General features: G+C 40.2%; 1 protein-coding gene across 2 annotated transcripts in view; it reads left to right on the forward strand.

Moving 5' to 3' along the window:
- vipr1b (vasoactive intestinal peptide receptor 1b) overlaps window positions 1-24,381 on the forward strand; it is a 38,654-nt gene extending 14,273 nt beyond the window's left edge. The window contains exons 4-14 of one of the 2 annotated variants that reach the window (XR_003743331.1): window positions 7,239-7,336; window positions 8,296-8,393; window positions 11,883-12,018; window positions 16,185-16,338; window positions 16,561-16,621; window positions 16,721-16,793; window positions 17,872-17,963; window positions 20,120-20,249; window positions 21,276-21,317; window positions 21,931-22,412; window positions 24,339-24,381. Coding sequence is in view for 1 of the 2 variants with exons in the window: in XM_028964043.1 (XP_028819876.1) it covers window positions 7,239-7,336; window positions 8,296-8,393; window positions 11,883-12,018; window positions 16,185-16,338; window positions 16,561-16,621; window positions 16,721-16,793; window positions 17,872-17,963; window positions 20,120-20,249; window positions 21,276-21,317; window positions 21,931-22,116 (1,070 nt within the window). In the remaining variant the exon portion in view is untranslated. Of the gene's footprint in view, window positions 1-7,238; window positions 7,337-8,295; window positions 8,394-11,882; window positions 12,019-16,184; window positions 16,339-16,560; window positions 16,622-16,720; window positions 16,794-17,871; window positions 17,964-20,119; window positions 20,250-21,275; window positions 21,318-21,930; window positions 22,874-24,338 lie in introns of those variants that run through there. The other variant, XM_028964043.1, reaches the window with a different exon arrangement.
- The last annotated feature ends 1,500 nt before the right edge of the window (window positions 24,382-25,881 follow it).

The following is a 25,881-nucleotide window of genomic DNA, read 5'->3' on the forward strand; positions in this document are numbered from 1 at the left end:
TAAATCCCCAGGGAGATTTGAAGTTTTCAAAAAAAAAAAAAGATGACAGCTGGACACCCTATCGCTGTCCAGAACATTTTCATAAAATCCATAAATACCACAGGGGACAGTAATCTGCTGCTCTTCTCTCAGCTGTCACTGGTTATATGGGTTGCTGTGCTTTGTGATTGGAATTTTGGGATAATCCGGGGAGTTGCGCTATACAGAGGAAAACAATCAATATGAACTGCTCAACGTGAACCATCCAAGTGATGTGTTTTTTATGACTGCTGTCTTTACATTTCACCAGTTTAATGACAGTACTGTGAAGATAAATAAATGGTACAAATCGAAAATGGTTGCCATGGTTTCCACCTCGACTGTCAGGGTTTTTTATTGTTACTGTCAGCTTTACTACACAAATGCACCATAGGTGGACCAATAAAACCTAATTTCTTTCAGCTTTTTCTGAAAATTTGCTCACTTCCTCTTTCCATGTGTCAGTTTGAAAAATTATTTGAGAATGTAGCATCAAAGGAGGTTCTCACGCTAACATATGTGCAGGAAGCCCGGTAATTCACAGGAACCTTCAAATAATGCAGTTATATTGTCCTTTGTTTTCCATCTCATGGTTAATGTTTCCACTCTTAAAACCTCATTTCCCAGGATGTGGGTCAAGTCAATACCATCCAATATGTGGTAAATGAAAATGAATGAAAACGTACCCCTTTGAGATCTAATGTGATAGACAGCAGAATGCATGGTCACGTAAACAGTGGCATCAAGTGCGTTTTTGTGTGCAGTAGGAGGTACATACAGTAGTATGCACCCCTTAAATTTTTCACTCTTTGTTATATTGCAGCCATCACATGGTCCTAAGTATTCAGTATTTAGTAGAAGTATCCTTATGATCAAATTCAGCCATGAGTCTTTTTGGGAAAGATGCAACAAGTTTTTCACACCTGGATTTGGGAACAGACACAGAGCTGTTGTGAAGCCACTCTAGGGCTGAAACAATTATTCGAGCAACTCGAATGTTTCGATTACAAAAGTTCTTTGCCTCGAGGCTTTGTTTAATTCGTCACCAAAGTCCATCTATTACTGTATCACTCCCGCTTGGTGGACTACTGCGCGGCTCTGTTATCATGGTTTTACACGGACTGAAGCGCATTTCAAGGATTTAAGGAGCCGCAATTTATTTTGAGCTCTATGGCAATGGCAGAAAATGAAGATACCGGTGTGCGTAAAAGGACATAAAATGTCTAAAGTGTGGGACCATTTTACGCTGCGTAAGTTGGACAACGTAGTGCCTTAGCTGAACAAATCCTCACGTGAACTGCACTTCTCCAAGCGGACTCAGAGCTTCTACAAGGTATCTTATTTTTAATATTGCTAACTAACATTAGCACTTCTTAGAACGTACATTATTTGTAATTATTTGTGTTATGAGTCGATAGTGACGAGACATGATAAGTAGCAACAGAGCAAATACACCAATATCTCACTCAAGTAATTCATCCCTCCCACTCGCGCCACACACACACACACAAACACACTCAAAACACGCCTTCCCCATACATAAGGTAGTAATAATAAATGCAACAGATGGACAAATCTACATTCATTAGCATATAGATTTACTTTTGGTCGAGTTTATAGCATTTGTTGCACAAATCAATGTTTCTTTTCCTTCTCCACAGTACATCACAGTTGCTCATGGACAGCTTCGTCCAGACAGGTACCTCATGCACTGTGGAAGAAGCTGCAGTTTTTACCAACAGCATTTTGAATATGCTCATCAAAGACATGCGCCCACTGTCCATGGTGGAGAGCAAATGCAGCAAGATACCCAAACCTGGCAAAGCTTGCAAAGTCTTTTCTGAGTATTCCAGCCACCTTAACGTCCTCAGAGCATTTTTCTCTGCTGCTGGGAACATTGCCTCAAAGCGTAGGGCAAGCCTTACTTCTGACCATGTCAATATGCTGACCTTTTTGCATTGTAACCACCACTCTCTCTTTTAAAGGCTTGCACATGCATTGCGCACACATGCACTCTCTCTCTCTCTCTCTTTCTCTCTCTATTTTGCACGTAACATTGCACAAAGACAAACATTGTACCTTCCTACCTCATCTGGATACAACTGGAAACTGAACTGTATTGTTTAAATTGGATTATTAGTAATACTTGAATTGTTTATTTATATATTCTTTTTACTATTTTGTACCTTTATACTTTTTTTTCTTTATTCTCATATGGGCTATAGCAGGGGGTACACCCCTTTTTCCTTTTTTATTAAAATAAAACTACAAATAGGACAAATAGGCTAACCTATGTTTGTGAATTTCTTTTTTTTTTCATGTACATCATGAATGTTTCACAGAAAGACTGATTAAATGGGCTTAATTCTGGAGCCATTAACCCAAAGGTTTTAAGCTTTGATCTTATAAAAGTGCCACCACCATGCTTCACTGTTGGGACTGTATTGGACAGGTGATAGGCAGTGCCAGGTTTTCTCCATACATACCATTTAGAATTAAGGCCACAAAGTTCTATATAGGTCTTATCAGACCAGAGAATATTATTCCTCACCATCTTGGAGTCCTTCAGGTGTTTTTTAGCAAACTCCATGCGGGCTTTCATGTGTCTTGTAATGAGGAGATGCTTCCGTCGGGCCACTCTGCCATAAAGCCCCGACTGGTGGAGGGCTGCAGTGATGGTTGACTGTTTACAACTTTTTCCCATCTCCCAAAAGCATCTCTGGAGCTCAGCCACAGTGATCTTTGGGTTACTCTCTCACCAAGGCTCTTCTCCCCTTATAGCTCAGTTTGGCTGGATGGCCAGGTCTAGGATCCAGGTCCATTTGCCACATGGATCCTGGACTACCTCACTAACTGACCACAGTATGTGAGAACTCAGGGCTGTGTGTCAGACACAGTTGTCTGCAGTACGGGGGCTCCGCAGGGAACGGTTCTTGCGCCGTTCCTCTTCACAATCTATACTGCAGACTTCTCACACAACTCCACCAACTGCTTCCTGCAGAAGTTCTCTGACGACTCTGCAATAGTCGGCCTCATCACTGATGGGGATGACAGGGAGTACATGGAACTGACAAGGGACTTTATGGACTGGTGCCAGCAGAACTACCTCCAGATCAACACTGGAAAAACCGAAGAGCTGGTGGTAGACTTCCGCAGGCACAAACATCCTCCACTGCAACCACTGGACATCCAGGGTATGGCCATTGAGGCAGTGGAGAGCTACAAGTACCTTGGTGTTCACCTGAACAATAAACTGGACTGGACTCATAACACGAATGCACTTTATAAAAAAGGGCAGAGCAGGCTGTACCTGCTGCAGAGGCTCAGGTCTTTTGGAGTACAGGGGCCACTCCTAAAGACTTTCTATGACTCTGTAGTGGCATCAGCCATCTTTCACGTTGTGGTCTGCTGGGGTAGCAGCATCTCTGCTGGGGACAGGAAGAGGCTGAACAGGCTGATCCGGAGGGCCAGCTCTGTTCTAGGATGCCCTCTGGATCCAGTGGAGGTGGTGAGTGACAGGAGAATGGTGGCTAAGCTGTCATCCCTGTTGGACAACATCTCCCACCCCATGCAAGAAACTCTAACAGCACTGAGCAGCTCCTTCAGTGTATAGATTTTGAACAGATGAATTAGGGAATCGATTTTCTGGTTCTGTTTTTCAGTAGTGGTTCTGAAAAACAGAACTCATTCTCTCATTCTATTTAAACCAATACGCACATCATTGCCAGTCTAGAAACACCGAGCGCAAGGTCCTTTCTTTCCCTCATCTTCAATTTAAGTCAGGTTTTTTGGCTCATAATAAAAGTGCCATAACTGGACATTACAAACACAGTCAGCTCAAACCAAACTCAATCAGAATTCTGATTGGTGAATTATAGTGAATCTGACAAGTTTATATATAGAGTGTATCATCTGCTATGTTCAGGTAAATCATAACAAGTTGTATAAGATGTATGATCATGTTAAAACATTTATTGAAACGCTATTGTGAGAAGAATTATAAACATGAAATGACCTTGGCTTGGCTGGGTTTTTAGCGGTTGACAGTTTCGAAATTGCTTTTGGTTGGATCAGTCATCCATCGGTTGGCCTTATGTCAAATCCTCTTTGACATATACTAAACAAACACATAAATATTGCATTTCTCTATAGAAATACGTGACTAACTGGGATTGGCCAATGGAGCCAAGACTGTGAGCATTATATTAAAGTAATTACAGAGATTTATGGCCTTTATCTCTATCCACTTTGAAGATTCCTGGTGGTAAAATACATGTACTTTTTACTTGATGCTCATGGTAAGACAGGGCAGTGAAAGGTCTCCCTTTCAATCATTAAAAATCTAAAACTTTGCCCATGAATCAGTCTACCAAAAAGTCCCTCAACCAAAGTCCCTCTACCAAAAAATCTAAGAAAGGGCCTGATTTCATGTCCATGTGATGAGGTAATCAGCCTCAATGATTAATTAATGTCACATTTTACAGTCTTAACTCATGCATCAGGTTCACATCTGGAAAAGCAGGACAGCTTCAAATCATTGTCATTACTCTAATCAAATCAGACAAAATGAATAAAGCACAGGTCTATGATTTATTAAAGTGGTGTTAGGGGTCCTGATGACATTAAAGATCTCTGCTGCTTGGGCAGAGTGATGCATGGTGATGAAATAGCTGAGTACTGCCCTGTGGGGTTTAGTTTAGACCAGTGTTGGTGCAAAATAAAATGTTCAAATGTTTATTTCTTTAAACCCTCTTGACAATCTGCATAATCCTGATATAAATTAATGTATATGTTAAAGTGAAGTGATTGTCACATGTGATACACAGCAGCACAGCACACAGTGAAATTTTTCCTCTGCATTTAACCCATCACCCTGAGTGAGCAGTGGGCAGCCATGACCGGCGCCCGGGGAGCAGTGTGTGGGGACGGTGCTTTGCTCAGTGGCACCTCAGTGGTACCTTGGCGGATCGGGATTCGAACCGGCAACCTTCTGATTACGGGGCCGCTTCCTTAACCGCTAGGCCACCACTGCCCCATGTTGGGTTTTGCAGAATGACTGAGCAGTTATGCAAAAAATACTCTGCTACCCGACATTCAATCACTACTCTAAAACATTTTTGTAGGTCACTACAATGCACAATCTAATGTGTACAATTTTTATGCTACCAAGGCCCAAAAGTCATGGGGCCTTGCTTTTGTAATCTGACGCAAAGCAGTAAGCAGAACCCACAATTGACATTTTAGGGCCCAGGAAATGGGCCTGCTTGTATGCAAAAGAAAGAACTATGTATTAGTCATTTAGTCATTTAAATAAATGTACCATCCTGTTATTTTGAAATTTTTAAGTTAATTGTAATGTACAAACAGCAATAAATATGTCCTTGCACTATCAAATTGACCCATTGCATTGTGCTGCTTAATCCTAACCTTGACTGGCAAAATATTGCCCACAATTTTTTGTTTCGCATAACCTCTTTGAAACCACTTGCAAGGTTTTGACCTTGGCCAAGTATTCTGGGATGAAGCAAAATATTGACATGGCACTGTTAAAATAATTAAAGGTGCTAAGTACTTAAGGGGATCCACTGTCCTTAGAAATCATTCAGACAGAAATCTGTTTGGGTAGTTAGGACGTTTGGTCAGATTTTCTCAGAAATGAGAGCTAAAGCTCCCAGAGGCGATTCTACCAACTAACTTGAAGTGACCCAGGAATTATTAGCCTGCGTCACCTTGCCCGTGGAGTCGTGCTTCAGTCTGCTTCACAAGCCAATGGTCTTGCAAACCCAACAACAATTCAGCACTTCGCACTGAAAGTGTAGTTTGTGATACGCTGCTAAACTATAATGTAATCATATTACTTTTTAAATGACTTTCTGAGAATAAAAAATGCCTGTACTCCGTTGTAAAACCGCAGTGTCACTCTGCACACCAGTAATGGGGTTTCGCACATAGTTACTGGACATAGGGTTACTTCAAAATGAAAACCATGTACAGGCAGAACTTTCAGCAGCTTCTGCTGCCATGCTGTTTTTTCAATTCAGTTCAGACTTGTCATACTTATGTGCAAATGGTTTTTGGATATTTTGTTTCTGCCTTGGAAAGAGTGTTTTTTTTTTTTTTAAGATTTGTAATTTTCCTGTTTCCTGATCAATGTGTTTTGACCAGGTAGGGCCAAAAAGTTTTCTTATTACCCAAATTAATATTGAACAGCAGTAAGTAATACTTAAAGGGTTGCTTTAAGTATAACATTTTATTTTGTTAGATAATTTAACACTAATTCTAGTTCCTCTAGCATGTCTGTTTCTGTTCTAGAAATGGTGATATTTATAATGCAAGCTTAGGGCATTCTGCTTCGCCATTCAGAGAACGGCAACTCAGATGGTCGGATCTGGAATGTCTCCCTTTATGTCGACATACATAGGAAAGGCTACCTCCCTTCTTATGCTTTGTCCACCCGGAGAATTAAAAAAGTAACTCCACTGACCGTCATGGCTCGGAAACATGTGAAGCTTAGCAATTGCTTGGTGATTGGATGTAAAAATGAGCACAAATGTATTTTTTAGTTTCGTCACGAGAGAATCTGAAGAACCAGTGGGTGAATATTTTTTTTTTCTGGAAAAATGCTGACACGTCTGCCTGCTTGTGGTTGGTGAATGGTGTTGATTATGTAATTTCCGCGAATGGCCGCCTACTTCTATGGGCCGCTCTCCTCTTCTTCTCGCCTCTCTCCAACTCATTTGCATTTAAGGGGCAGTGGTGACCTAGCAGTTGAGGAAAAGACCCCGTAATAAGAAGGTTGTTCGAATCCCAAGCTGCTGAGATGCCACTGAGGTGCCCCTGAGTAAAGTACCCTCCCCACACACTGCTGTCATGGCTGCCCACTGCTCACTAAGGGTGATGGTTAAAAGCAGAAGACACATTTCATTGTGTCACCGTGTCCTGTGCTGCAGTGTCTCACAATGACAATCACTTCACTATCTCATTAAAGCTAAAGACACCGGCGCATCCTGGGGAAATCTCATTGTGGTACTGGTTTAAAGTGGCTGAAATTCTGCACCACAGCTGAATTTTGTCAAGAGAGAGGACCACTTAAACCTATGTAAAAGCAAAAATTCATAACAAGGATGCTTTAAGAAAGGATTTGCTCACAGGTTTTATCTTTTTAACAATGAGCCTGCGAGAGATTGTCAGATAGGCTTCAGTATATTTCTATTGCACAGGTAACCTGTCCAAGACGTGCACTGTGGAAGGCTGGTCAGACCTGCACCCCATGACCATCGCTGTGACCTGTGGGTACAACCTCAACAATACTGATGACGTAAGTCTGATTTTTCTTCCCTTTTTTAAATCACATATTCTGTCATTAGGTAAAGGTATGCCTTGAATATTAACAGGTTTTATAATAAGAAAATTGAAGCTTTAACACTTCAGGGTAAATGTTAAATAGGGGTCTGAATTAATCAGGTCTTATAAAAAAAAGAAAATTTCATTCCACTCTAACTTACCAGTGGTTACCATTCTTCTTTTTCTCCATGGCTCCATTCCTACCTTTCTGCATTTCATCTGCACCAATTTTGTTTGACAAGCATGATGACCTCCATGACTCAATGTTCAGAAAGCAGAATGTGAAGGTGGCAATGTATTAAAAGGAGAATGACCACAACCTAGAAGAATCCTTGAAAAAGAAGGAACCAGGGAGATCTCAGTTTGCAGTGTTTTACCAGCTATTGTCACCCTTTCCAGTTAAATGCTGAACATTTTTATATTCCCTGCGTCAATCAGCATCACTGCTTTGCTTAGCAAATAAATGCAGGGAAGTCTTCAGAGGCTTAGTTTGTTTTAAAGTGCAAAATAGCTAGAGAGGGTCTGAGAAGTAAATAGTCTTTACAAGGTGGTAAAAGCTTTCCCAGCATGGACTCACATCCAGGGGTCATCCGTGGGGGGCGGGGCAGAGGGAGGTGCTAATTAGCATGTCAGATACCTAAGTGAGACCTTGAGACAGGAATCCTTAAAAGGAATTTGATGTCGTGCTACACATCAACGTGACACCTCTTCAGCCTAAGGTGCCTCAAATGTGACATGGAGACATGGGATGTGTCATCACAACACAGTCAAAATCAGAAAAAATGCATTTGTGTAGAATAGCCAAGAAATCTGGAACAACCCCTGGTTAAAAGCACATTTTAAAGTTTCTTTTTGCAATAGCACACAACTAGTCGAAAAAAGGGAAAGTGTGGGCATATTATCCACTAATGAGTTGCTGCTGTTTTCTAATAGGGGAAATTCTTCCGGTCAGTGAAGATTGGCTACACCATCGGCCACAGTGTGTCCTTGGTCTCCCTGACGACAGCCATTATAATTCTTTGCATCTTCAGGTACCGTGACACCTCATGCCACCAAAAGCTATACCAATATTGACTGAGTAAACTGCCATGCTAATGATTTAAATCAAGCAATTTGACAGACAGACTTATCATTTATTACATACATATATATAAAAAAAATGGCCTCAATTGGCTTCAATTCAGTACTTCAGTGAAGCTGCGTACAGTAAAGCAGTTGGCTTTATATTCAAATGAAATGTCTAAATGAATTCTGGAAAAATCTGTGCTATGACCCTGTCATTTGTCAAATCTCTTAATCAACACATGATGTGTCGCCCCAAATTCCACTCCCTAACAGCCACTGCCTAATTAAATCTTTCCGCTCACGCGTCTGTGTAATTACGCCTGTTGCTCTGCTTGTAACTAGGTTGCTCATTGAGCGGCCGCTTTTAGAGACAGAGGTAAATAAGACTTTGATGGGAAATGTGGCAAGGCCAGTGCAAAGGCCTCCCTCAGGACACGTTTAATTAGATCATTTAAGGTCACGCGAGCTGAACTCTCATGTGCCTGGGGTTCCTAAAATAAAATCCTAAAAAAAAGTTGATGCACAATGGTTGATAAAGGGGGAAAATGCTTCTTAAAAAATCATTTCTGATTAAGTAGTGGCACTAGACAGAAATGTGGGTGAAGTGCCGTCGGAGAGTTCAGGAGAGAGGCGGGGCCAGCGGTTTTCTTGACGTCTCCGTGATTGATTACTGGTTTGACAAGTGAAATGTTTTTTCTGACATTGTCAGCGATTGCTTCCACACAGCCGTGTCCGGCACACATGGCACTCGTATTTGAAATGGGCGGCAATTTTCTGCACCAGCAGGAATACAGAAGCTACTGCCGCTGTTCTCCTCGGATGACGTACCGTTGCACGTATTCAAATGAGCTTTTGTTCTAGCTCCCTTTTTCTCACAATATAAACTTTCCTCTGACGCCCCTGTATCTTATCTTGAGACCCTTTAAGTGAGCAGTTACTAGGGCTTCTAAATATTTACACAGCACGTGCCAGTCTATGGTCAAACGTTCAGCTGGAAGCCTGGATAGCAGCACGTTAAAGTGCACCAGCCTGATGGATGCCTGTGCTTGGTGTGGCACAGGCAGCTGCAGGCAACCACTCGATGATGTCCGTTCCACTGGGTTTTCTTGCTTTAATGGGGCCTGCTTAGTGGGGGAGGGCCTGAATCCCTCGGCAAAGTAATCAACCCTGATCCAGACCATCACTGGCTGCTGTGCCCCGTTGGGCGACCTCTGGAGCCTTGTCTCAAGGATATGTTGGTCCGTGAAGAGGCTTTCTGACTTACAACGACCTACGGGCCAAGACAGGACCCCTATTGGTTTGTGTGCCTCCGTGTTAGTCATCAAGATGCATTTTCGAGTTGAAGGCGGTTTTATTTTTCCCCTGTTCTGTTGCACTGATAAAGAAGACACAAGCACTGCATACCTGCACATTCCTTTGGGTTCAGTCACGGTGAGGCGAAATAGCTGCTAATATGGATGGGCTGAATAGTTTGGCCGTGATTTGTAGGGCCGGTGCTCACTGTTTGTGCAGCTCGATGTACATTTCGTTTAAAACAATGGGTTGTTAGATTTTCTTTGAAGATCTATTTTATTCTTGGTCAGATCTGCACGTGTGGCTAATGCTGAAAAAGGGGTGCAGGCAGGGGGACCTTCTTTCTCCCATGCCATCCTTCATCCTTTCCCTACAGAGTTTTATGAAATGATCTTTTAAGTTTCTCTCTCGGGTGTTTCCGCGACTTCAAATAGACTGCTGTAGGCTTGTTAGAGAGCAAGTGAGCTTTAAACTCAAGGAAGGCAAAAGGGAATGGATGATGATAACACAGACTGCTGAGCTCAGATGCTGTTTGGGTTCATTTGTGGCGTATTTTCCTAAAGGAATAGTTTGTCTAAGCATATATCTGATCAAAATGTGGCTTTCAGATATATAAAGCAGCTCCTGGTATAACAACACAGACGACTACAGCTGAGACTGCTGAACTAATCTGAACTAATATGTCCAGATACTGCACAGACCACAACAGACACTGCACAGACATAAAGGTTTTGGTTGATGTTTACTTGAACGGATTGGGGAGCAGCAGGGAAAGTTGGTGGATTTGCCCATCAACAACATTTTGTTTTTTTTTACCATTATAAGTCAGACGAAGCAGAGAATTTTTGATTCGGCCACAGGTGCATTTATCCCAGGCCTCCTCAGTTACAAATACAGGGACAGCAAAGCCAGGTATATGCTGAACGGGTCACCACGTGATACGCAGCATCAACTGATGAGCTCTGTGACATCTCTGGCACACCAGATATTGTGCTATAAGCCTGAATGGGGGGAAATAATGACAAGTCATTTCAGCCAGACAGAACTGATGGAATGCATGGCATACATGCAGGCTCTCTAGATCAGTGTTTCCCAACTCTGGTCCTGAAGGAACATCTGGAACAGCTTTTGTTCCAACCACATATCTTCACAATCTGCCCCACTTATTATAAGGCCATTAAGTAACACCTGATCCTAATTTACATTTACATTTATGGAATTTACCAGATTGGAACAGGGGACAGTCTACCTGGAGCAACTAAGAGTGTCTTGCTCAGGGTCTTTGAACCCAGGTCTGGTTCATAGGCGAGTATGTTACCCTCTAGTCTATTACCATCCCCTAATTAAGGTAGGGCTAGAGTGCAGACGTTCCTCCAGGAACATTGGAAATCATGATTGGCATTAAAATATACAGCGCATCCAGAAAGTGCATTCACAGCACATCAATTTTTCCACATTTTGTTATTTTATAGCCTTATTGCAAAATTGATTGAATGCATTTTTCCTCAGAATACAGCACATAACACCACATAATGACAAAATGAAAAAAAAATTACTTAAGGTTTTGTTTTTGTGGATGAACACTTTATGAAGGGGTTTTTATGACTGTTCTGTGGGTCTTCACTTCCTACTGACTGCACACCCAGAAGCACAAAACAAATAGAATGTATTAAGGCCAGTCTTCGGCAGTCTGTCGGTGTGTAAATGGATTGCAGTTGTGCTTCTTGGAACATTTTATGCTCCATTTGCCTGACGAATACCCATTTTGTTTAATACAGACTCAGCGTTGCAGATTTTTGTTAGCCAAAGCATTATATGAGCTAGGTGTTTTGGGTGTGTTAAAATATTTTCACAGCACTGCAGCAGCTGTTGATTAAAAATTATTATTCTACTAATGATAATTTTATCATGGATGAATGTATTGGGAAAGAAATGTTAAAACATGGTAAGACATGGTCACTTTGGTGCTTTAATTGGCATTTGTTAAATTCCCTTTAATTTTGTTGAATAGAAGAAATTCAGTCAATTTACAGAATCTGATATACACCCAATTAAGGCTTAATATATTCTCTAATTAGTTATAATGTGATTAGCATCCATGAGATTTTTTTATTATATTATTATCTGTTAATTAATTCATATGTGCATATTTATTCCTCCAGGAAACTTCACTGCACAAGGAATTACATCCACATCCACCTGTTTGTCTCCTTCATCCTTAAGGCAATCTCTGTGTTCATTAAGGACGTGGTCCTCTACAACGTGGATGAGGAGTCAGACAGCTGCTCCACAGGCTCCGTAAGTCAATGCTGCTACTCATGGAGTAAATATTACTACTTGGTGTGCGGGGTCACAACCTTGCCAAGGACTCCCCCGAGATGCTAGTTAAGGAGCTTATCAGCCATTCATTTTCTGTCCAGTGGTATTACTGCTGATGGCTGTTTTTGCATATTGACCTGTGCATCTTTAGATAGCCAGGGCTCGCCTACAGTGTGTTTGTGACACACACAAGCTCGCAGGGACAAACACTGATAAGCTATCAAAAAGCCACCAGGAGCATATTTGCATGTTAAAGGAATATTGTCAAAGGACAAGACACCAGGATAAAGAAAAGTGGTATATTTGCATGTACTCCCTCAGATATTTGAATATGTACATACATTGCTGTCTTCATTGTGGACCTTACAATGGTGGTAGCTGGCAGTATTTGAATGCGAAAACTTGCAAAAAAAACAAATAAAATGATGGTTTACCCCTTGATTTCTATGCTACCAAGAGTGGAAAAGAAAATGAATGTGATACAGTGGTACACCAAACTGGCCACTGGGATGCTGTCAACAGCCAGTCACTATTTATGATCAGGCAGAATAAAACAATGAAGAGAGGATGCGTACAGATCCAGCTGCTGCAACATCTGGCCCATCCACATGTCCCTGTTTGCAAATTACTATGGCACTGTATCTAACTGAATATAAACTATTCTTTGGGTCTGCCTTTGAGTTGCATTCAGTACCATGAGTAATGATTTTCATATCTTTTGATAGACAAAAAGAAAAAGTTCAGATTAGACATGTTAGGGTAAAATTCTGGTTTTCGGCTGCTCTTTTCACTCGTTTTTGAGAGTGGTTACCTTGGACTCCTTATAGCATGATATAACTGAGAAATCCGTCAACTATAACAGATTAAACTATAGACTTCAGTTAAGCTATTTTTCCAGCAAAATAGCCCAAAGGTATTGAACCCTTAATCCATCGTAGACTATCATTAGTCCAGCATCTCTCAGAATGTTAAATTCCACTCATTCCTCATTCAGGCTTAAGCTTCTCAGCTCCACATGTGCACACGATTTTCGAATCTCGTAAGTCAGAAGGACGCCTCCGTTGCATTATTCATTAGATATTTAAACGCCGTGAAATACAGTTTGAATTATTGGAAGTGTTCAATGGCTTTCGAGTGAATATAAACATGATGATATTTGGCACATGCTAATAAACGACAGAGCACTCACTGAAATTAAACAGAGAAGCGACCCTCACCACACATGTCATGACCCTTTAAACCCCGCTGCCTGACAGAATAATTATGGACAGTGTCAGGAAATGATTTGGAATAGGCAAAGGTAGGAAATTATGCTGCGGACTCTGGGGACAACGTAGGCTGTTCTAAAGCACAAGCTTTATAGATTTTTGCCATTAATTCTAACTTGGGTCTGTGTCTGGACCATGGAAACAATTGAATTTTCATTTATTGTCATTGACTTTTAAATAAATCCATTGGGTTTGTCCATTGCCTGGGTTTTTGGGCTTTGCTTGCTGGAATGACCATGTTCGACCTGAAAAGGAGGGAGGAGTCCATGAGCTTTCCTCCCATCCTCCTGATGCCTTGGTTATGTCTCCATGTATATGTAACATGTTAGAAATTGTGTTTAATCACTTTATCCACATTTTGTTGTATTACAGCCTAATTCCAAAATGGATTAAATATTTTTTCCCTCAGTATTCTACACAGAACACCCCATACTGGCAACATGAAGGTTGAGGTTTTACTTGATATTTTGGCAAATGTATTAAAAATAAAAAAATTGAGAATGCACATGTACATAAGTATTCACAGCCTTTGCCAAGAATAGAATTGGGATACTAGTCAGGATAGAAGGAAAGATGACTGGGCAAAGGATGAAAGGGCAAAACTGGCCAAGGATCGGTGTGCCAAGCTTGTGGCATCATATTAAAAACAACTTGAGGCTGTAATTGCTGTCAAAGGTGCATCGACAAAGTATTGAGCAAATGCTATGAAGAGTTATGTTTTCAAATTTTTTATACATTTGGCAAAACCTCAAGTAAACTTTTTCATGTTGTCATTATGGGGTGTGTGTAGAATTTTGAGGAAAAAATGCATTTAATAAATTTTGGAATAAGGCTGTAACATAACAAAATGTGAATACTTTCCAGATGCACTGTATGTATATGTGTAGAGTTCGCTGGATGTTCTGGGAAACAGATTTTATCATCCATTTAAATGTGTGAAATTGAACTGCATGAAGCCATTATATATTTTGTCTGTGGTCTGAAATCATACCTGAGTTGAAGAGTGTGACTGTAAAACAATATATTAGGCTGTAGTTTGATACAGTGGTGTGTATTAAGAGGATGATAAAGTGCTGCTGAGAGCTCACTGATTGAATGTAGACGTGTGTATCAGACTTGCCTCCCCCAGAAGCTTTTAATCTATTTCACTGTTCCATCACCACCCAAAGGCTATTTTTTAGCCACTGCTCTCAACCCTATTTGGGATGATTTGCATGCATTAGAACTACATGCAGATCCATTTTGCCAATGGCAACGCATTCCAGACCACCAGCGAAAGAATAAAATCTCATTCTATTTCTCAGTATACTGTATATTGTAACTTATTTCTCTGGGTATAGTTTCCTTTTCTTTCAGTTCATCAATCATTGAGAACTCATTTCTACATAATTTAACAATTAAATATTGCAATATGGTAATATATGATAAAGAACTGTAGGCTGATTGAATGCTCGCACTCAGATATAAAAAAAACAACAAGAGTTCTCCATTCTGGATTTCAGACATAACTAATTAATTTGTGAATTTTTCAAATGAATAATTCATTCTTCTTCAAGTTTAACTTAACCATTATTCTTTGTTTTATGACTCCATTCTTTTCTGAGGGGGTGATGCTTGTCCCTCCGCTTTATCTCCAGTATCCCTAACAATTCAGAAAGTCTTTAAGTAAGTCAGGGCCAGAATTGTTTTGTCTGTGGATGTTTCTCAGTGATTGACTGGTCGTTACCTGAATACTCCTGTCATGTTATTCCTTCTTCTCTTTCGCTCTTTCCGTTGAAGACAAGCAGTGTCCACCAACCTATCATCTGCCCTCCCCTGCTGCAGAATTCATTTTGCCCATGGATGACTAACTAATGACGGAGCTGAACTGAGTTGTAAGACACAGTGGCGCCCTTGAGGCATTGCAGTAATGATCAAAAAAGGATGAAATGCAGAGGAATGAAAAGGATTAGTTTACAATTCATACATTTAGCTTCACATTTATTTTATGTCATTTGTATATATTAAAAAAGAAAGGTCAGTAGCAAAATGTCAGTTGGAAAGTTTGTATTTGTCTCTGAAATATAAAATTCGATTCGGGTAGGGTAGCATTCAGAATGCAGCCATTCAGAATGGATATGATCTTTTTATCTAGGATGCCTGTGTCTGGCTTCTTAAGTCTCCATTTACTTTATCTAGTGAGGGCACAGACAACGTCTCTCTTCCCCGCAGGGTCAGAACCACCTGACCATGTTAATGACCTGGTGAGAAGAACACAGGGCCAATTTATCATCTAATCGCACCCGTACAACTACATTTCTTTGCATGTAGTCTTTTAAGGTTCTGTAATTGATACGTAATGAATGTCCAGTTGTAAATCTTCATATAAACGACAGAGAGACCACCCCAAGATACATATTTCATCTGGTTTTAAAATCAAGTCACTAATGAATGCTTATACCAGTGTTATAAGACTTTAATAGGTTTACTTTTTAGTTACATGTCATGGTTATTTTGGCCTTGAAATTATACAGACATATCATCAGTCTGATGCAAATGCTACTAATGGCTGTCAAAATTATTTAAAAAGTAATTTTCAATAATTGAACCACTTTTGCCCATATCTGTAATTGATTTAGTGATTAACGTGACTGCTCTAAAATCGTCAGTTCTCTAGCCATTAATGGTAAGTCACAGGAAAGAAGATGATGGTATTTTGGTTGAAATGAATTTTCCACTCTTGCAGTAATACGGAATTATTGTGTCACTTTTTTTTCACGAGCTATAGTGACCTGCTGTCAGTTTCATTATAAATTAAATGGCAGAATTTTATTACAGCTATATGAATGGGCATAGACTGGTGTTGAGCGTGAACTTGCTCTCTGTATCAATTCCTAGGTTGGCTGCAAAGCGGTGATGGTCTTCTTCCAATACTGCATCATGACCAGCTTCTTCTGGCTCCTGGTCGAAGGTCTCTACCTCCATGCCCTATTGGCTGTGTCCTTCTTCTCAGAAAGGAAGTACTTCTGGTGTTACATCCCGATTGGCTGGGGTAGGTTTCCATCATCTTCGTTTCATTTGCACTCTGCTCGGTTGGAGGTCCACTTGCTGGGAACTTTGAGACGTTTTGTGAAATGTCAATATCCATGCGGTCACATGGTGTCCATTAAACTCAATTCAATTCACAATTATTTTGAAACCCCTTGGGCTTTCTCAGCCATTGTAGGTATCAGCTACGAATTTACAACCAACCTTTTTTTCGCATACATTACAGGAGGTCCACTGGTTTTTATCACAGCCTGGACTATTGCCAAAGCCTACTTTGATGACATAGGGTAAGATAAACAATCTTCCTGCTCTTGCCTGGGGGGAATAACACAATATAACATATGGAATTGATATAGATGTTTAAAAATTGCCTTTATTTTTGACAGGTGCTGGGAGATCATTGAGAACACTGACCCATACTGGTGGATTATTAAGACACCAATATTGGCATCCATATTGGTAAACACATGCAGCACTGCAGTCATTTTACCACAAAATATGGAATAGCTTACATAAAAATTTGCGGGAAAAGTTTCCTGTTGATCCCAATTGTAGTCCCTGTATTGCTATGGAAACTAAATTAATCTTTAGTCTCACTGGGACACCAATGTCATTAGCAGACCTTTATGGCAAGGCAGTAATAGTGTCCCCATTAAAAAGCACCTATTACGGCTTTAAAAATGTTATGTTGCCGAAGAAGCACTCTAACAGTGACCTACAGGATATTTTCGCAGTAGACCAACCCCCACCCCCCCAAACTTGGAAATGCAGTTGAATAGTGAGTGTTTGGATGCTAGCTGCTGAGGTGAGGGCTCAACACCGGCTCTCCCGGGAGCAGCTCACACATAGAATGTCAATAACGGCCAAAGTGTGAAAGAGCACTTTCGGAGTTGCTCACAGCTTTTATTTAACGTAAAGGGTGAGAGAGCACGGAGGAGGGAAAGAAAACAAGAAAGAGAGGTAATGGGGTGGAGTTATATAAAAGACAGAGCAATGTGGTGGGAGAGGGCACGGCACAGTAGGAAACCCAATGTTTATGCAGATTTAATGATGTTGGGGACGTGCCCCGAAACGGTGTGATTTGCAGGCAGCAAAGTGTGAACACGAGTGCTGGAACTCCTCTGGCACTTGCTGGAACGAAGCAGCCGTGTTTACCATACCGCCATCGTGCACGGCCACTACTGAGGCGTGCCGAAATCGCTGCGTTCGCCGCACATTAATCAGAGAGTGAATTGCTTGTCTTTTTTATCAGATTGCCTTGGATGTTTGTTCTACCTTGTGTCTGGGTAATTAAATTTGAGTTAATTAGAGTCTGGGCCACAAGATAGATTCTGCTTGACATGCGGGACATTGCTGTGCTTTTTACAGAGACACACAACTATTCCTTGTGCAATTCTTTACCACAAGGCCATGCTGGATATATTTGGGAATCGTGTTAATATCAACCCATGAAGTTAAACATTTTTTAAGAGGACTGACCCTAAGACACGCGTTTGAATGTGTTTGGAGAGTAACACACTTTTTTTGCTGACCCCAGATGAACTTCATCCTGTTTATTTACATCATCCGGATACTGCGACAAAAGATCAACTGCCCCGATATAGGAAGGAATGAATCCAACCAGTACTCGTAAGTAAAAAAAAAAAAAAATTGGTCATTTTTTAACATGAGGCCATTTTTTTTAAAGAGCTTTTGCATTAAGACCTACATAGCTATTTTTGGCAGTGTGAGGATTTTAATCTGTAACTGGGAATTGCCCTCACATAATTTATTTTAAAATGATGGCATGGAGACCCCTGTGTCACCAAGGTCATTTCTACATTGTTCTTGTTCATACTGAACTATACCCCATATATATATATACACACACACACACACACACACATATATATATATACACACACACACACACACACACACAGTGGAGGAAATAATTATTTGACACCTCGCTGATTTTGTAAGTTTGTCCAATGACAAAGAAATGAAAAGTCTCAGAACAGTATCATTTTAATGGTAGGTTTATTTTAACAGTGACAGATAGCACATCAAAAGGAAAAAATAACTTTAAATAAAAGATAGAAACTGATTTGCATTTCATTGAGTGAAATAAGTATTTGAACCCTCTAACAAAACAAGACTTAATACTTGTTTGCAAGCACAGAGGTCAAACGTTTCTTGTACTTGATGACTAAGTTTGTACACATTTTAGGAGGAATTTTAGTCCACTCCTCTTTGCAGATCATCTCTAAATCACTAAGGTTTTGAGGCTGTCTCTGTCCAACTTTGAGCTTCAGCTCCCTGCATAGGTTTTCTATTGGAATAAGGTCAGGAGACTGACTAGGCCACTCCATGACCTTAATGTGCTTCTTCTTGAGCCACTCCTTTGTTGCCTTTGCTGAATGTTTTGGGTCATTGTCGTGCTGGAACACCCATCCACGACCCATTTTCAATTTTCTGGCAGAGGGAAGGAGGTTGTCGCTCAGGATTTTATGATACACGGCTCCGTCCATTTTCCCGTTGATGCAGTGAAGTTGTCCTGTGCCCTTAGCAGAAAAACACCCCCAAAGCATAATGTTTCCACCTCCATGCTTGACAGTGGGGACGGTGTTTTGGGGGTCATAGGCAGCATTTTTCTTCCTCCCACCACGGCGAGTTGAGTTAATGACAAAGAGCTCAATTTTGATCTCATCTGACCACAGCACCTTCTCCCAGTCACTCTCTGAATCATTCAGGTGTTCATTGGCAAACTTCAGATGGGCCTGCACATGTGCCTTCTTGAGCAGGGGGACCTTGTGAGCACTGCAGGATTTTAATCCATTGCAGTGTAATGTGTTTCCAATGGTTTTCTTGGTGTCTGTGGTCCCAGCTACTTTGAGGTCATTAACTAACTCCTCCTGTAGTTCTAGGATGATTTCTCACCTTTCTCAGAATGATTGAGACCCCACAAGGTGAGATCTTGCGTGGAGCCCCAGACTGAGGTCGATTGATGGTCATTTTGTGCTCCTTCCATTTTCGAACAATTGCAGCAACAGTTGTCACCTTCTCTCCCAGCTTCTTGCTAATGGTTTTGTATCCCATTCCAGCCTTGTGCAGGTCTACAATTTTGTCTCTGACATCCTTGGACAGCTCTTTGGTCTTTCCCATGTTGGAGAGTTTGGAGTCTGCCTGATTGATTGATTCTGTGGTGTCTTTTATACAGGTGACTAGTTAAGACAGGTGTCATTAATGAGGGTGACTAGTTGAGTAGGCGTGTCTAACCACTCTGTGGGAGCCAGAACTCTTAATGGTTGGTAGGGGTTCAAATACTTATTTCACTCAATGAAATGCAAATCAGTTTCTTTCTTTTATTTAAAATTTTTTTTTTCAATTTTCCTTTTGATGTGCTATCTGTCACTGTTAAAATAAACCTACCATTAAAATTATACTGTTCTGAGACTTTTCATTTCTTTGTCATTGGACAAACTTACAAAATCAGCGAGGGGTCAAATAATTATTTCCTCCACTCTGTGTGTGTGTGTGTGTGTGTGTGTGTGTGTGTGTATACAGTTGGTATGGAAAGTATTCAGACCCCCTTTTCCTCATTTATGTACACACAGCACCCAACACTGACAGAAAAACACAGAATTGCTTAACAAACAAAAACTTAAATATTACATGGTCCTATGTATTTGTACATCTAGACCTATTGGCAGTGTGACAAGTTATGGATGAAGTTTTGGGAATATTCAGTGTAAAATGCAACACTAATAACAGCTTGATTTCTGTTTCTTCTTTCTCTTGTACAGGAGACTGGCAAAATCAACACTACTGCTGATTCCCCTCTTTGGGATAAACTTCATAATATTTGCATTCATCCCCGAGCACATAAACACAAAACTCCGACTGGTGTTTGATCTTATTCTGGGATCATTCCAGGTACGTAGGCCCAATAATCCAGAGCATCTGTGCTAAGAAAGTAGTGTATTCATAATGTGACCTCTGTTATTGTGATGGGTTATTATCCTAATCCCATGATTCGATTCAGGCCTCTAATCATTAATCATATAGGGCTGAAGAAATTATCCCTGTATGAAGCCCTGGTCGCGATCAAAGCCGAAAGTTTACTCTGTGCCACATTATGAAAACACACAGGCTGGTCCCATTCTAATTTTACCCCTCTCCCTCTGTTTAAAACTCTGCTGTCCTTTCGGTCCATCACATAATGATTCAGAGACAATGTACGCATGGCCAGACAGGGCTGTGAGCAGCCGAAGCTAGAAACAAAATGTCCCTTTAACATTTTTTTCAGTTTTCTTTTCAGTGAACAGTCTAAAAAGGCCAGAATGATTGCAGAAGTAGAAAATGAATTCAGGGACATCAAGCTGCTGTTGTAGTTCAATAAAGTAATGCCTTTATTCCCAAAATTACATCTTTGAATTCAATGGTTTGATAAAAGTCACTTAATGGCCTTGTTGGATTTGTTCTATAACTTATTGTAACTGGTTATATCAGCTCTTTGTTATTTACTATTTGTTTGTGCTGGTTTTGCTTTATTATAACCTAAATGGGAAATTGAAATAATAATAATTTTTATTGAAATAAAAATTAGAGCACAATGTTATTCTTTAAAATATTTATAATAACAATATCATAGTAACTGTGATATATGTTATATCATGAAATTCATTTTCAGTAAAACATGACAGACCTATAGTTATTAGTGTACATTTTATTCTTTTCCTGCAGAAATATTAATATTAACTGTGTAGCAATTGATTGGTACAATGATAAATTAATGACAGTAATTTGGTTAAAAAATACAAACATTTTCAAGAAATCATTATTATTAGTTTTAGTAGTAGTAGTATATAATTATTATACATTTTATTCTTAAAACTTTTTTGATGTTCAGATGGATGAATGACTGGATAATATGACATTTTATTTCTTCTATCCTTTCAGGGTTTTGTCGTTGCTGTTCTATACTGTTTCCTTAATGGAGAGGTAATGGCACTGCATAAACGACCCAAAATTAAAACACAAATGTACAACAATCACATCATTACGGAGCTGAAGGCTGCCCACATTCAGCATGAGAGACTTAGAGCAGAAGTTCGACTCTGACCTTGGAAAGGCAGTTTCCTGGGAGCCTTGGCACCAACTCCTCTTGAGCAGTCTGACTCACTACTCTCCTTCAGCTTTGATTAGCATATCGCTCTAGTGCAATGCATAGCCTGGCCATAAATAGCCCTTCCCCGTTGACAACAGCAGTCTTTTACATTGATATATCATCGGATGTTCCGAGCAGACACCTGTACTCTCCGGGCCTGTACACATTAAAATAAAACGGATGCCTCTTGGAGACCACGAGTACTCGAGTGCCAGTTCATTTTTAGTGATTTGTGGTTGTGGTGTCAAGCCTGTTTTCCTGGCCTCGACCCTCGCTGGAGTTAAAAGAAGAGGTTGAGGTGGTGATGCTTATGAGGGTCTTAAACATTCGTGCTGAGTGTCCAGTAAATTTGTATTTTTCCTCATTTGTAATGTGTCAGTTGGCTAGGAAACCAGCCTGATTTACAGACTGACTGACTGGCTGACTGATCTGCCTGATCTGTCCCAGGTGCAGTCAGAAATCAAGCGCAAGTGGAGGAGGTGGCACTTGGAGAGGTTCCTCGGCTCAGGCACCAAGTACCAGCAGCCATCCATGGGCAGCAATGGGAACAACTTCACCCAGATTTCGGTTTTGACACGTTCCAGTCCCAAGAACGGCCGGGGCTCTTCCTGCCAGGAGAGCTCTATAATCTAACTGCCCTATGAAGGTCATCATCTGTTCACTCCACACACCCTTGGGGGTAGAGGTCAAGATATGGATTGCACATGAAGGCTGCCATGGTTGATGCAAAAATAAGAAAAGGACCCGAGGGTGAAAACATCCATCTTCTCAGCACTGTATGTTGTTGTCTGTAACTCTACATTCAGATATCCGAGGCTGTCAGGCACCATTTCTCAGATCTCACGTGGTTTGGTTGCAAGTGACATCACTCTTCTGAGGTCATCAGGCAAAAGCCAACAGCCATTTTCTTCATGATGTAAGCTATTACGGTAAAAGATGGTTCTCTGTTTTTCATCCAAAGAGCCAAGTCACAACATACTTTTTTGCCTTCATTTTTTAAGACATAATGACTTTTAATTAGAAAGCAAATGTGCTTATGTAACGTGGATGAAACCAGTTCATGCTGGCCATAAAAACACAACTTTTTGTTCTTAAAGTTATCTAACCCTTATTAGACGTTCACATATAAGAGATCACTGTGGTGCTTTAGGGAAATATGAATGAAGATTCCTGATCTCAGGGCTTGATAGCAGACATCAAATATGAGGAGTAGAAAAAACTTAATAGAAAAGGTCAGAAAGGAAAAACAAAAGGAGAGGCACATGGTATCTAACATGATGGATGAGTGGCTGTTTCATTTTTACACATAAACATTGTCACTGTCCATATTCTAAACTTTTATGAACTTTTTTTTTACAAAAAAGAGAAAAATAAATGACCAAAAAATGAATGTTAACTATTCATGTCTACCTGGAGATATACTGTAGAATCATTATCTGAGCTTTTAGCCTGATGCTTTGTTCATAGTTCATAGTGTTTTTATAGCTCATGTCTTAAACCAGTTACTGAAACATCAACATTATTATATTATATTATATTATATTATATTATATTATATTATATTATATTATATTATATTATATTATATTATATTATATTATATATTTATACATATGCCCTTCTCTGCACTATCACTTCCATTGATGCAACTCATTCTGCACAACACATGTGTCTGTGTTAAATATTTTTGTGCCACTGTATACTTATTATATTTCTGTCATAATATACTGAACAAATTAATATTTGAATATGACAATAATGACAAGGTGATCAAAATGGGGGGAAAAAAACAATAGTAGATTGCTACAGTACCTTCTTCCACATGTGCAATGGGTGCAAAACATGACAACACAGTTCAATATACACTGCTCAAAATATTAAAGGGAACACTTAAACAACACGATTTAACTTCAAGTCAATCACCCTGTCAATCAAACTGTCCACTTAGGAAGCAACACTGATTGAAAATCAATTTCACATGCTGTTATGCAAATGGAATAGAAAACAGATGGAAATTATAGGCAATTAGCAAGACATCCCCAATAAAGGTGTGGTTCTGCAGGTGGTGACCAGACAACTTCTCAGTTCCTAAGCTTTCTGGCTGATGTTTTGGTCACTTTTTGAATGCTTGCACTCTAGATGTAGCATGAGACAGAGTCTAGAACCCACACAAGGGGCTCAGGTAGTGCAGCTAATCCAGGATCAATGAGGCCTGTGGCAAGAAGGTTTGCTGTGTCTGACAGTGTAGTGTCCAGAGCATGGATGCGCTTCCAGGAGAAGGGCCAGTACATCAGAAGACTAGGAGGAGGCCTCAGGAGGGCAACAACCCTATCTCCACTTTTGTGCAAGGAGGAACATGAGGAGCACTGCTAAAGTCCTGCAAAATGACCTCCAGGAGGCAACAAATGTGCCCGTGTCTGCTCAAACGATCAGAAACAGACTCCATGAGGGTGGTATGAGGGCCCAAAGTCTACAGGTGGGAGTTGTGCTTACAGCCCAGCATCATGCAGCATGTTTGGCAATTGCCAGACAGCAAATTTGCCACTGGTGCCCTGTGCTCTTCACATATGAAAGCAGGTTGACACTGAGCACATGTGACAGACGTGACCGAGTCAGGAGACACCCACACTGTGGGGGTCATTTCTTTGGGGGGGTGGGCACACAGCCCTCTATGTGCTCAACAGAGGTAGCCTGACTGCCAATGGGTACCGAGTTGAGATCCTCAAACCCCTTGTGAGACCATATGCTGGTGCAGTGTGCCCTGGGTTCCTCCTAATGCAAGATCTCATGTGGCTGTGTGTCAGCAATTCCATCTCACTCCTCACTCCATCCACTAATGCCACTTTGCACCACAGATTGTCCAGGAGTCAGCAGATGCTTTAGTCCAGGAGATCCCCCAGGAGACCATCCGCCATCTCATCAGGAGCATGCCCAGACATTGTAGGGGCATGTACAGGCACGTGGAGGCCACGCTCACTACTGAGTAAGACATTACATCAAAGTTGGATCAGCCTGTAGTGCGTTTATTTCCATTTATAATTTTGTGTGGTTTTATTGTCTGCACATTGAGCTATGTAAAGAACAAAACATTTTATAAGAATATTTCATTCATTCAGATCTAGAATGTTTAATTTTTGTGTTCCCTTTTTGAGCAGTGTATATATATATATATATATATATATATATATATTCTTAAGAAAATGTTATACGGTGTTTTGCATTTAATGCATCCTGGTTTTTAAGGTAGTGACTAAATTCAAGTCTTCTGGAAACTCTGCTCCGCACAAAACTGCCATTAGACTGGAAGGTTTATGCATGCATGTGCAGCAGAACATTTTATTAGCCAAATGATTATGTACACATACATAATAATCCTACACATTTGAATGTACACGTTAGAGGAAGCAGTGTTATCATCAAAAAAAACAGCTGAACATCAGGCTATATGTCGAATCCACAAAAGCCTTAATTCAGACAGAATTATGTTCAGTGGTGCAGATGGAATTTATCCACAGATCACATAATGTAAAGTGTAAATGGATTCCATGGGAGGAACTTTGAAGCAGCTACTATTTTTAAATTATTTATGATCATATGATTAAGTGCCACTTGGTCAACATTTGGAATAACTCTATCTTTCCTAAAAGTGTAACATCCTGTGGGAATGTGCACTTTTACAGTTGTTATAATGTTTTACTCTTGATGTGTCACAATTTCCTGTTTGTGAAGTTGTCTTTATGAAACAAGAATGTACATTTTTAAATAAAATGAAAACATGGTACTTTTTTTTCAACTGTGGGAAGACTCATTTGATTTCATTTATTATTCTTTTCCTTTAAACAGCTCACATCTTTTGAATTTTTGTTAATTTGTTTTGTTAGCGTCTCCCCGAGACAAAAAAATCACGACTGTCATTCATGCAGTAATATGTATATTTGGTGAGCTTGTCATTGTTCTTGTGTAGCTCCAGAACTGGATGTGCGGTTAAATTATCTACTCACTTGTCTTAGTAAGTAATATATTGTTCAGTGAGTATGCATGAAGAGCAATTAGATCAGTGTTAGACCAGTGATCAGTACTGTGCAGGTTTATTCAAAGTGTACCTTTGTTGTTATATAGTCACGGGCCAATTTAAGTGAACATGTTATTCATTTACACAAGACGAAATATTTTTGTAATCTGTGAGCATGTACATGTAAATATTTTGTACATTTTCGATAGATATTTTACAGTGTTCACCACTCGTGGAAAAATAAACTTAAAAAAAAAAGCTAGCATGCTGTCTGTTGTTTTGATATTATTTCAATGCTTCATAGTCATCTGACCACAAACTGACAGGACAAAAAAATTCTACAAATGTCATAAAGTCACTGTATTGAAAACTTGAGCAGGGTGCGG

The sequence above is a fragment of the Denticeps clupeoides genome, chromosome 2 (assembly GCF_900700375.1).
Source record: "Denticeps clupeoides chromosome 2, fDenClu1.1, whole genome shotgun sequence".
NCBI lineage: Eukaryota > Metazoa > Chordata > Actinopteri > Clupeiformes > Denticipitidae > Denticeps > Denticeps clupeoides.